The following is a 13,892-nucleotide window of genomic DNA, read 5'->3' on the forward strand; positions in this document are numbered from 1 at the left end:
AAAACTTCTCCAAAAGGCAAAATTCCCCCAAAACAATTAGGAGTTTCAGTTTACTTTTTCAGCTTTGATAGGCAAGTCTAGTAGATGGCATTCAACCTATTTCATACCCACCAGTCATTCAAAGTATTAAAATTTAAAGTGGTCACCACCAGTAAAGATGTTACAAAAGGGAAAATTAGCATTAATTTAGCATTAAATTCTGCTAGTCATTTTAACTATGGCTGTAACATGGGCATGCACGGGGATTGGCTGCTTGTGAAGCGAGCCATAAGTTGAGAAACTACAGTTTCTTCATCTTTCAGCCTTGGAGGTTGCAGATTGTTTAGCTCTCACAGTTATGCAATGAATCCTCTGTTGTTTCAGAGTATTTGCACATGGTATCCAGATAAAGCAGGACAAGCAACAAAGTTTATGCTCGAATTGAGCCGACCACTTTAACCAAGCAGAATGATTAAACATTATTATTTAAATATAGCTCCAACTTTTGGGTTTCAATTACACGTGAAAATGCTCGCCGACCAATGTATTACCATCGAAGGGGGATTTGTTTCTGCGCTGTTCCTTGATCATTAATTCAATGATCCTTTTGGAATCTTCCCTAATTCCCATCAATTTTCCTGTTACGCATCTTGACTCTTTAAATCATTTAAACAAGCCCTGTTTTGTGTTTCTTTCACAGGGGAACCGAGGTCGAACGGGTGTTGTGGTGGCTGCTTACATGCATTACAGCAACATATCTGCAAGGTATCAAACATGTCATCACACAGCCCAAAACGTGTTAGAATGTAGTGTTACATATTAGATGGCGTTGGTGTTTGAGTTTAAACAGAGGTGAACATTTTAGGCTGTCAGCACTGAAAAAGTTTGATCTGCGTGCTTTGATCCTCTAAAGCTCCTCCTCGAAGGGTTATGTAAGGACAGGAGCAACAATCCATCACGGTTAGACCTTGAAGTCTGGGACTTGAGCAGCCTTGAAAATTAAACAACGATGTGATTATAACAGCTAAACACTCGACTCTGGCCAGCTCATTTTTCTGGCTCTGTGAGAAGAAATGCTCTGAAACTGTCATCGTTCTTTAATGCTACCAGATGTTAATAGGTGGGAGGGTTCCAGGGGGAATTAAAGCTGCTTCATAAATGATGAAAGCTGGGGGCTATTTCTAAATCTCAGCAGGTTTTCCAAAATAAAGGCTGTTCTCCTTGTTGTTTTGTAATCTTCAAAATGTTCTTTGGTGAATGATAACATCACTTACCCAGTTCTTGTGTCTCTAAGTGCTGACCAGGCATTGGACAGGTTTGCAATGAGGCGCTTCTATGAAGACAAAGCACTTCCTGTGGGTCAGCCATCACAGAGGAGGTAAGTTATTACCTCACTTCCTATTCACATCTGCTATGTGGTGAGCTAGTTTAAACACTAGCACTTTACCCACTACGTTCCAAATTTGATTTATTAAGCAACTGTAACAACAATTTCATAAAACATATTAAGGAGTAGTTAGTAGGTTAGTAGAGGATTTAACACTTCTTAGTAATTTTACACAGTTCTACTGTACTTGAGCAGTCATAACACTTTATACAACATGTCTCATTAACCTCAGCCTTAAGGTTAAATGCTTTCTAACATTCACACACATTCACACTCCGATGAACGTTTCAGAGAGCAACTTAGGATTAGTACCTTTCCTAAGGATGCTTTGAAGTGGCCAAGGGTTGAAACACTAACTTTCCGATTAGTAGAGTAATAAATCCATGTTTGACAGTTTTGTCAAAATTAACAGAATTATGACCATCAGATTTTCATCCACCATAGAATATCTTCTGCAAAGCGTCTGACTGGCAACAGCTTCATTTTTCAGTACAACAATGAACCCAAACACACTGTCAATGCAGTAAAATCATACCGGGATAGAAAAATCACACAGTGGAGCGCTATCAGTCATGGACTGGCCTCCCCAGAGCCCGGACCTCAACATTATTGAAGCAGTGTGGGATCATGTTGACAGAGAACAGAACAAAAGGCAGAAACATCCAAAGGAGAGCTTTGAATGTCCTTCAAGAAGCCTGGAGAACTATTCCTGAAGACTACTTAAAGAAATGACAAGAAAGCTGCCTAAGAGAGTTCAGACTGTGCTGAAGAATAAAGGTGGTCACACCAAATATTGACTTTGAAGCTTGTTATAACTTTACAAACTCTGCAAACTACATGTATTTCTTCACCTATTTTCCAACAAAGAAATGATTGGTGGCTCAAGGACTTTGCACAGGAAGTATGGAAGTCAGTTAAACAGCTGAAAATTGCAGAATGGGTTCAACAATTTACTTTTAAAAAGCAGTAATCACAAAGTTGTCAAGGGAAATTACCCAGTCAATGTTTTGACAAAACAAAAAGTGACTAATACAAATTCAATATACTACTAATAAGAATGCCAATAAGAAACTAGTTACCTGTATCTAAAAATAGTGCAATAGAAAACTCCACTCCAGCAGACAAGGCTATAGCTACAGTCCTGAAAATGAGATTTGATGGTTGGATTTTGTTTTTGAAAAAAAGGGAAGAAAAAGTTTCAGCTCCATGCTTTTAATAGTGAGTGTGTTAACTCGATCTCTCCCATTTAGATTTAGAAAAATTATACAGAGGAAATTCTTTCTTATTTCTTTTCGTTCATCACCAATTTTGTTTTAATTAGGGTAATTAAGAGGAAACAGCACCAAGAGAGGCGATCTATCTTGTCTCGTCTGTCTGAGGAATTCCACTGGTGTCTCTGGGGAGGCTGCAAGGCTTGCTGACAGTACATTCTTGTCTTTTAAGCATATCAGAGGATATTTTCCGTGACTTCATCTACACTTTTTTGCAATACAGTGGTATAACTCCAAACCAGAGCCAGTCAAACCAATCAAGAATGGTTAAAAAACATTTGAGCAATTTATTTTTTGTTGTACTTTTCACTCAAGGGACACTGTCTTCTTGTTCTCTAAGTCATAAATCTGCTCCTATTACATTATTAGCTGCCTTTGCATATTAGGCAGGGAGGTGCTAAAAGGCTTGACCCCTCTCAGTTTCCCTTCTTCACATGAGAAGATTGGTGTCTTGATCTGGGCTTTTCAGAAAGGATGAGCAGGAAAAAGGTTATGGGGGATATGCGAAGGAACACAGGAAACACCAGGGGACTTAACACCACTTCATTTGAGCTTGTGAATTAGTCAGCCAGTCATTCTTTAACAGGTCTATAGGCTTGCCCTCTGCCCCGCTGCTATTTCCTGCTTTGGATATAATTATCTCTGCCCCCAGAGACTGGCAGCATTATGGTCTGGAATGTGTGACATTAACATCAAGACTGGGAGATGATCTCAGGCCGCTGCTTCCACGAAAGCCAGTAAAAGGCAGGATTAAAGGTGTTACGTGTAGCATTTTAGTGTCATTAAATGATTAGCGTGAAAATAGTAGTATGCAGCAGAAAGCACAGTGAACATTTGTGTCAAGGATTGGAAGTGTTCTGCACTGTAAAAAAGAAAATGTTGAGAAAACTTAAAATTTCAAGGCAACATGATGCAAGAGATTTTTGAGTTTTCTCAACTTTTGCCAACTGTTGTTGACTCAACTAAGATTTACAAGTTCTGCCAACTTGGATCTTCTTGTTCACCTAATTAGGATAATCCTGGAAGTCTAACGAAGAAATTCTGGTTTCAATGCCATGTATTTCTGCCTTCACCAAACACAGATATTCTTGTTGAGTAATCATACAATTCTTACTCCAGTGAGTTGAAAATTTACCTATATAAACAAAGGAAAATGTATGTTGTTATTATACTTGAAAAAACACTTAATAAATAGATATAGAATAAAACAAAGCACAATTCAATGTTATCTAAAAGCTTATTTATTTTGTTCAACAGTCTTTTCAGTACATTTCAGAATGTCATGGGTAGTAGGGTGAATTTCTGTTAAAAAAAACAAAAAGAAAGAAAGAAAAGAAATAACAAACAAACAAAAACGTGTTGCCAGTTTCTTTTGGGTGCTTTGAGCACCCCAGCAGAGACGTTAAAATTCCAGAGTCCAGAACCAAAAAAGAAAAGTGTCCAGCAACTTAATAATTCATGCACACACACACACACACACACCCTGACCGTCTTGTAAAAGCTGAACATAACTATTGCACATTAAATAGGGTAGTGCCACAAACGATTGCCTATGCACCCAGACATTGACATTTTACACAGGCTTACTATGATGAACTATGGAAGTTAAAAGGTATTAGAAATGTTACCATCAATGAAGAGGAAACTAACACTATAACAAATCTTTTAAAATACTACAAGACAAATTTTCACCATATATTCTCAACAATACAGATTCATCTGACTAAAATTTACATTTCGAATAATGATTTATCCACTTCACCTTCATATTGTCCGACCAGGCCAAAATAAGATGGCCTGAATTGCTTCAAAGGTAAAACTCATCTGCTTTGGATAATCAATGTTGAGGGCATACAGAAGGCCAAAGAGGTGTGCCAGGGCAGTAGAGAGATCTGGAATGTTATGTAGCACGATGTCCCCTTCCAACACAACTGGATGTTCTCGCACAGACGTATCAGCATCGTCATCTTGTAGGATGGTGAGGATGGCAACTGATGCACCGTTCAACACTGGTTCCAAAATGTCAGTGTCCTGAAGAAAAGTAAAATATGAATTATTGAAAGCTAAGAAAAACTAAAGACAAAACAAATTTCTAAAGATTTTAACTTTAACCTCTATACCATGCTGGTCGTTTGACCCATGGAGGTTTTAAGAAGAAAAAGCTTATTTTTTTTAATTAATGCCACCTTGTGAGTTTTGTACAAAATATTTTCTGCTATGGAACAACCACTAACAATGCCCAGCAGCTGCTCAGCAGAAAAAAAGGAGTGAGAGTTATGACAACTGCAATCCCCACTATAAAATTATCTGGACTGCACTGAGAAAGTGTACATTTCCATTTTGGATAAACTCATCCTTTAAAAACATCTCATAGCAATTAGTTTTACTTGCATTAGTTTTTTGTACTTACTAAGCACTTCAGGAAAACCTCTGTTGCATCTTGTCTTGAGGAAAATGGGCAGGCCTCTCAGTGCCCGTTGGACACAGTGTTGGATGTCTAAAGAGTGTTCAGTGGAAAACAAGAATTTCAATTAGTGAAGTAACATGGTGTACTATACACAATGCAAAATCAGAACTCTCATAGTAATGAGAGTAAAGCACAGGTCAGACCCAGCAACACGCAAAACGCACAACCCCCCCCCCCCCAAAACAACAACCACCACCATGTTAACAATTTTACTTTCTTTTTACAAATTAAATAAAATACTGCCAAATAAGAACAAAGCAATGACTCATGACATTCATTTTACGGACATGTCCACTGATGTGTTTTATTTGAAGCCAACATCTTTTCAGTTTCTGTTAAGAGAAAAGTATACTCTCTTCTGCAAATGTCAGATAAAGGAGCACTTCACTCACCTGTTCATCAAGTTTATCCAGGAGGTCTTCCATCTCCTCACCAAGAGCTCCCTTCTTAGACCAGTACAGTTTCAGCAGGCCAGGCACAACTTTGTCAAGGGATGCATTGAAGGTCCCCAGGAGGTCTTTGCTTGTGATCCGATGAAATGTTCAGATATCTAAACAATACATTCACCAAAATATTGTCATTTATTCAACACAGAAAATTCCTGGGTAGCTGTCTTGGACAGTCTGCACCATGTTATATGCCTGACTGTGTCATCAACAGCAAAACCTACCTACCTACTTCAAAAATCTCTCATGAATACGTCTTTTGCACTGGAATAGAAACACCTCCCACAAAACCCAGTATCAATATGAAAATACATATTATGTTCTAAGTTGCACCAAAATCTGTGACCAATCAGATTCTGTGACCTGCCTTAGTATTCTTTCCTAACAATCTCAGACTATAGAAGTCCTATTTCTAGCACAAAAAAAAAAAAAAATACATGCTAAGTCAAAATTATGAGATTGCCTTTCTGTTTCACAATTTCGATTTAGCATGGGGACTCTTGTACTGGCAGAAATGTTCAGGGTAAGGATTTCAATATAACACTGGCAAGGGCCTTGACTGGAGTGGTAGCACAAGATAATAAAGTTGGCCAATGCATTACCCCAGCAAATACCGTACTGCTTCAATATAAGTATAAATCATGCCCAATTTGAATAATAATTAAATTATAAATAAATTAGGACAGTCTTACCTCCTCAGAGGAAAACAGCGCAGGTCATCTCTCCTGGACCTCAGATACCATAGGCTGACACTCCACGACCTCTCTCCGCCTGAGAGAAAATGTTTGCAATAATGAAACATTTCAATATAATGTAGAAAAAAAAACGAAAAAAGTTACGGATCGGACTCCACGATCCTTACTGCGCACGATGCAAAGTCGGACCGTACAGATCGCGTCTACCCGTGGAATTGTACATAAAATCAATACTCCACCAACAAAAGGCTCTCAAAACAATACAATACTTTCCACAGCTTTGAAGGATGGGTCAGGTGTATCCTTCGTGGCCCACCCTATGCCAGAATTCATAGCACGCCCAGCCGATTCTAGTTTCAAACAATGGCGGCAGCCACTTAGTTTTAATATTACTCTTATTACTCTTTCTGGGTCACAAAGTAAACTTTTAAGGTATTTTCAGGCGAGAATGTAGCTGTGTAAATTTCAAATATCTGCTCAGTTTATTAAGACAACACATTTTTGCAAAAATGCTTCTACGTTTTCTGGAGACGTCTGTTACCACCAGCTTCGATAGCTAGCTGGGGATTCAAGGCTCGCTAGAGCAGCGAGAACAGCGAACTCCTGGCATATCATTTTCAACCCCAGCGCGGTCCTTCGCTAGCTTAAACATGATATATAAGTCCCTTAGATGACTTAAATATGTTATTGTTTGGCTTTTTTTTTCAGTGCTTTACTCGTTCCACCCTCCTGGGTCCTCAGGAGGATGCAGCCTAGCGCTTGTAGAAAATCCTAATAACAGATGTCGTTAGCTTACCTGCTAGGGCAAATGGCCGGCAGCTCCCGCACCTGTCCAAAAAAATGGTCAAATAATACACTCCAACTTCAGACCAGGTAAAATCTGTAATGGTTTAAAAATTGTAATTTTCATCCAATTTTGGCCACGTTTGTTCAAAGTTTCTTAGCAGGTTTTCAGTTCAGAACACATCGACAAACCACTATCACACAGTCTGCTCAGACTCGTTTGGTCTAGTTCAAACTTATTCAGACCACGACGTGTGCCAGTCAGTGTTGCCAACTCCTCAGTAAGGAAAATCGCTATTGGCTGTCCTAAAAGTCGCTAGAAGTCGCTAAATGACGTCATCACCTAATTTGCATAATTGGTCACGCTAATATAATTGTAACCTATGTTGTTGGAGAGAGAAATAACATCGTGGAAGAGACATAAAGTGAGTAAAAAACGTCCTAAATGCATTTAGAGTTTATTTAGAACTACAAATTAAATTTCTTTTAGCAATTATTGTTTTTTAATGTCACAATTCCAACCCTGCTCCTTTACCGGGCTTGGACCGCAAAAGTGACCGAAATAGGCACTCTGGTGGAGTTACTTTGTGTTTGTGTGTGTTTATAAGTAGTTTTAAACCTTGTGATCCACAAAACAGCAGAAGAGTAAAAGATTAAAGAAGAACTGACTGCGTTACAGCACCCGCTGCTTGTTGAGAGTAAAAGCGATACGCGCTTTATCGTTTTTTTTAGCGACTTTTTATAGAAAAAAAGTTGCTAGGGGGTCTGAAAACTCGCTAAATATAGCGACAAAGTCGCTAAGTTGGCAACACTGGTGCCAGTCACCTACGGGGTTTCCCACCGGTTCCCAACTCGACTCAAAAAATCTACTCAAAAGTTGATAATCTTTGTTATGCTCGCTAGAAAATCTTAGTTAGGACAACAATGGAAGAAATTTGTTGGGCAGACAAGCTATTTTAGGTTGTAAATGGAAAGTTTTATTTCTAAGTCAGTTTAATTTGAAAACTTTACTCAAATCAACAATTACTAATTATCGTTTTTACAGTGTGATTTAATTTATGGGACAAAACACCATTGACCTGTTTTATGTGCTTTTCTAGTTGCTCACAAAGAACTTGAACGGAAATCACAGGAATAAGGGTCACAGTCCAGTGAAGCGATGGCATTAGCAGAACCCCACATACCCCAGCTTTATCTTACTCCTGTAACTTTAAAATTGGAAATCTGTCTGGCTAAAAATATAGACTCACTGGTCACCTTGTTAGGTGTAACTCACTAGTACCAGTTTGGACCTCCTTTTACCTTCAGTTATTCTTCATAGTATAGAGTTAACAAGGTGCTGAAAACATTTCTCAAAAGATTTTCACCTAAATTCATATGACAGCATCAAACAGTTGCTGCAGATTTATTGGCTGAACATCCATGATGTGAATGTCACATCCCAGAGGTGGTCTGTTGGATTGAGATCTGGTGACTGTAGAGTTCATTTGAGAAGAGTGAACTCACTGTTAGGTTCATGAGTTTTGTGACATGGTGTGTTATCCTGCTGGAAGCAACAGTCAGAAGATGGTACACTGTGGTCATAAAGGGATGGACATGGTCAGCAACAATACTGACCATGTCAATACAGACTGTGGTGTTTGAACAATGCTCCTGTGGTACTAAAGACCTCAAAGTGTGCTGAGAAAATATCCTCCACATCATTACACCACCGGAAGCCTGAACCGTTGACACCAAGCAGGATGGATCCATGCTTTCATGTTGTTTACATGACCCTACCAACCAAATTTAGATGGTTGGTAGGGTCCTACAACCTACAACCATGCACCTACATGGTTGTAGGTGCATGTCTGGCACCTACAACCATGTTCAAAGTCACTTAAATGATCTTTCTTCCTCATTCTGATGCTCAGAAGTTCAGCAGGTCATCATGTCTAAATCACTAAATGCAGTTTTTTGCTGCCATCTAATTACCTGGTTAGAAATTACATCAACAAATGATGGAGTAGTTGTACCTAATGTATCACTGAGTGTATATCTGACAGTAGTAGATTTTTTTTAAGGTTTAATTTTTATATGCACATTGAGATTACATGTAATTAAATGTGCTATATAAATACAATTGCTAGCAGTATGAGTTAAAACAAGACGTTGTAATGGCACTGCCTCATCCAGGACCTTTATGGTAGGATGTTGTCTTGTTATAAGACAGAATGTAATTATGTGTCATATCACACACACACACACACACACACACACACACACACATATGTGGTATACTTACAAGCCTGTGTTAATCTCAGTACTGCTAACATGGCGTCCCAGCTCGGTCTAATTGAATTTCACAGAGGCAAAACCATCTGGCCACTGACAGCAGAGCAAGGAAGGCGTGTGCATGTGGCAACCCTGCGGTCAAGGTTACGTTCGGTACCATCATCATTATCATCATTAACAACCAGACCACAGTAACTCAGCAGACCCCCAACTGGCCTCCGTACACATCAACTCAGTGTGACATTTCCCAAAGTGGATAAAGGCTGTTTAACGAGTGAAATTTTGTTCTGGCTGTTCTGTTGGAGCTCACAGGCGGTAAAGGTGAACCACACCAAATGAGCAGGATGAGGATTTGGTGTGTAACTTAGCCAGGAGGTGCTTAGTGGGAGGATAAAGAGATGTCTCAACAAGGATTCGGCTGTTTGCCATGAGATTTTGTGATGATATTCATGATCCCCAGAGGGCATTTCCAAGTAATACAGGCAATCTTCTAACATTCATTCTATTGTTCACATCAGGTTCAAAGAATCCCTTTATAAAAGGTTTGTTCAGTTACAAGTGACTAGTACCGATAACAGAAGACTTCTAGTTCCAAAATAATTGTTTTTCATCCAATCTCATTACTTCTTTGGCTGCACAACCTTAACACCCAGCGCTATCACCCTTAGTCTGCTGCTTTTAGTTTTTCATTCCCTCTCTTACTTACACTCTAAAGCATTTACATGCCTTGTAATAATCCATGTCATTATGGGTTTTTCTAAAGCATTGTTTAAAATAGAGGCCTATGAAAATTCAAGTGAAGGGTGAGAGGAAAACCTGCAGTTTTGTTATCTGTCCTCAGCTTTAACAAGGCTTGATCTGTAAAGACTTTGAGACTTTGGGACTGAGTGCTTACTTTTCATTGTGTCCAGGTATGTGCGATACTTCAACGGCCTTCTGTCAGGACACATAAAAATCAACAACAAGCCTCTGTTCCTGCATCACGTCATCATGCACGGCATACCTAACTTTGAGTCCAAAGGAGGTGAGCATCTACCACTGCCAAAAAAAATTTAAAAAAGAAAAGAAAACACCCCAGAAAAAACTCTGCTCTTTTTCTTGTACACATTTCAAATTCCTTATTTATATCATTTCACAGGTTGCCGTCCTTTCCTGAAAATCTACCAGGCAATGCAACCAGTCTACACGTCAGGAATATAGTATGGGAATTTTTATTCTAGTTCACCGTGGTTTGTGTTTGAATTCAGGCATAAACTGACCCTGTGAGGTGAAAAGTAATTTTATTTTAAAGGTTAGTATTTTGTCTTTTTAACCGTAGCAATGTGCAAGGGGACAGCAACACCAGTATCTGTATCACCATTGAACCTGGACTGCTTCTTAAGGGAGACATCCTGGTAAGATAACAAAATAATGTTTCTTTACTTAAGCAACAGTTTCCTTCCATTTACCTTTTTTTCTTTACATTTTCCTAATATTATATAGAGTCTCATGATGTTTCTCCATTTTTTCTCTATTATCTGTTAAACTTAGCTCAAGTGTTACCACAAGAGATACAGAAACCCAACCAGAGACGTTGTGTTCAGGGTGCAGTTCCATACTTGTGCCATCCATGATCTTGGGGTGGTTTTTGGGAAGAATGAGCTGGACGAGACCTTCAAAGGTAATTTTGATTTGGCTGGATTTACATAACACACTGTTTGACACTTAAAAACATACAGTTGTATAGAGTTTTTGTGAATCAAGGTTATGTATCTGAAAAAGGTTTATTCTTTTTAAAAATACACAAGCTTAGCACTGATATGGCAAAAGATTTATGACTTATTTTGCTTTGATCTATGGAAATATGTAGTTATACACAAAAGACTGGTGGTGTTCAGTGTCCTAGTGTTGACCTAGACTTATCAAAATGTTACCTCAAGACTGTATAATGGCTTCAGTTTCTGATGCTCTTCTATCTGCTGCTTGGATCTCTGGTTTCCAGCATGGAAAAATTCATGGGTCCTGCTGCAGGAGGACAGTGTTCCCCACAGTTTCACAGTAAACAGGGTCCTCTGGTGGTGAAGCAGAAAAGCATTCACTTACAGTAATACTGTGATTATGGCGAAAAGTAACCAGAGATTTCTTATTAAAGGAAGATCAAATTAACACTAAATTTGCACAATTGATTTGAATTTGGATAAGTAATTTAAATTCATACAGAAAAACTGTAAAATAGTAAACCCTATGTATGATAAATTGTAACCGTGCCTTTGTTTGATGTGAAACCCACACATGCTTTCATGGTTTAAAAAAAACAAACAGATTTTCTTGCTGTGTGTGTCTGCAGATGAGAGGTTTCCAGAGTATGGGAAGGTGGAGTTTGTTTTCTCATACGGACCGGAGAAAATCAAAGGTAATCCATTTTTTTTGCAACCTGAAAGGAGAATTGATTGTTAACATCACAACTTTTTTTCAACATTTAGAACTGAGATCTGATGTATTGGCCATTGGAAGTTTTTTTTTTTTTTTCAAAATTTAAAAAAAGAATTTTCTTAAAATGTATTATTTTAATTGAAGCTCTCAGAGAATACCAAGGGTTCATAAGTGCGCATGTATACAGTCCCTGAATTTATTAGACCACCTGTTATAAAAATAAAACAGGAAAATGGATATATGTAAACGAACTAAGTATATATAGTTGTTTATTAGGTAAATAAGATACTGAATGTACGTTATCACCTACAAATCTGAGCCGGCACGCTGGACTTCTCTGAGAAGAATTCAGAAATGAATCAAGCAAAACATCCAATCACCTAAACACTAGTAAAGGAAAAGTAAAACAAGTAAAAACAAAAACAGTGATATCAGCTCTTAATCAAAAAACAAAAGTGTTCTTTACTTTTTTTCTGCTGTTTTGTAAAACAGTAAATTTGAAAGTTCATGGAAAAGAACAATATTTATGTGTACAAACGTTTGGATTAACCATTACAGATATGTAAGAAATTATTTTTGTAATTACCAATATTGTTAATTTAGGGCAGTTGTGGCATAGACCTTACATTGGGTGGTGGTTTATATGTGTGTCAGTGTGTTAAAATATGATACTTCTTTCTTTTTTCATTATTTTACATTAAAAAACTATTTAAATTAATAAAGTTCATGCGAAAGCATAATGTACGTTAATGTAAATGTATCAGAGTCAACCAAAGAGTCCATTGAGAGTAAAACTCATGAGAAATGTGTTAGCATAAAAAATAAAATAGCAAAAGGAAAACATAGTGATAACAGAAGATTTATCCCAAACAAATCAATGTTGTGTTTGAAAAAACACTATTTAAGAATAAAGCAACATTTGTTATGTCGGCGTAATGAATTTCAGACACAAATCCTTTAATATAAAAATGCTGATTAATCAAAATTGGTTTTCCCAATGATAACAGAGTGTAAGTCAATATAGCCACAAACCACTGATAGAGGAACTCCATTTCAAATTTACAAACTAATAGAAGATAACTGATTATTAATATATTTTAGGCCATTCCAACCTAAAATATTATCGCTGTATATAAACGTTCTAATATGACAGTGCCCTGTATGATGATGTTACTTGTGTGAACCTTAGGCCTGAGTCACTTGGAGAATGGGCCGAGCGTTTCAGTGGACTACAACACCCAGGACCCTCTGATCCGCTGGGACTCATATGAGAGTTTCAGCCATCGCTGTGAGGAAGCTGCAGATGCTGACCACGGTATGCAAATGAAGTAGAGTGACTATTTTGAAGAGGCAAAATTATATATAGGGAAAAATGTCAACCAAGTAACCTGACTTTTTTGAATGAACCACCTACTCTTAATGCATTTTGTACACAGGGGAATATAGAGATATGAAGAAGACTGAAACAGAAAACAGAAACAGAATCATATATATACAGGGTGGGCCATTTATATGGATACACCGTAATAACATGGGAATGGTTGGTGGTATTAAAGTCCTGTTTGTGGCACATTAGTATATGTGAGGGGGCAAACTCCTCAAGATGGGTGGTGACCATGGTGGCCATTTAGAAGTCGGCCATCTTGGATACAACTTTTGTTTTTTCAATAGGCAGAGGGCCATGTGACACATCAAACTTATTGGTAATGTCACAAGAAAAACAATGGTGTGCTTGGTTTCAACGTAACTTTATTCTTTCATGAGTTATTTACAAGTTTCTGACCACTTATAAAATGTGTTCAATGTGCTGCCCATTGTGTTGGATTGTCAATGCAACCCTCTTCTCCCACTCTTCACACACTGATAGCAACACTGCAGGAGAAATGCCAGCACAGGCATCCAGTATCCGTAGTTTCAGGTGCTGCACATCTCGTATCTTCACACCATAGACAATTGCCTTCAGATGACCCCAAAGATAAAAGTCTAAGGGGGTCAGATCAGGAGACCTTGGGGGCCATTCAACTGGCCCACGACGACCAATCCACTTTCCAGGAAACTGTTCATCTAGGAATGCTCGGACCTGGCACCCATAATGTGGTGGTGCACCATCTTGCTGGAAAAACTCAGGGAAGCGTGCCAGCTTCAGTGCATAAAGAGGGAAACACATCATCATGTAGC

General features: G+C 38.3%; 1 protein-coding gene across 6 annotated transcripts in view; it reads left to right on the plus strand.

The window, feature by feature from the left end:
- Positions 1-13,892, plus strand: part of tns1a (tensin 1a) — a 110,386-nt gene that overhangs the window by 63,087 nt on the left and 33,407 nt on the right. For all 6 annotated transcript variants that reach the window (XR_005610228.1, XM_039606673.1, XM_039606675.1 and 3 more), the window contains 8 exons: positions 680-744; positions 1,274-1,357; positions 10,214-10,326; positions 10,441-10,501; positions 10,621-10,696; positions 10,833-10,962; positions 11,629-11,694; positions 12,904-13,029. Coding sequence is in view for 5 of the 6 variants with exons in the window: in XM_039606673.1 (XP_039462607.1) it covers positions 680-744; positions 1,274-1,357; positions 10,214-10,326; positions 10,441-10,501; positions 10,621-10,696; positions 10,833-10,962; positions 11,629-11,694; positions 12,904-13,029 (721 nt within the window). In the remaining variant the exon portion in view is untranslated. The remainder of the gene's footprint in view (positions 1-679; positions 745-1,273; positions 1,358-10,213; positions 10,327-10,440; positions 10,502-10,620; positions 10,697-10,832; positions 10,963-11,628; positions 11,695-12,903; positions 13,030-13,892) is intronic.

This window comes from Oreochromis aureus, linkage group 23, assembly GCF_013358895.1.
Source record: "Oreochromis aureus strain Israel breed Guangdong linkage group 23, ZZ_aureus, whole genome shotgun sequence".
Taxonomy (NCBI): domain Eukaryota; kingdom Metazoa; phylum Chordata; class Actinopteri; order Cichliformes; family Cichlidae; genus Oreochromis; species Oreochromis aureus.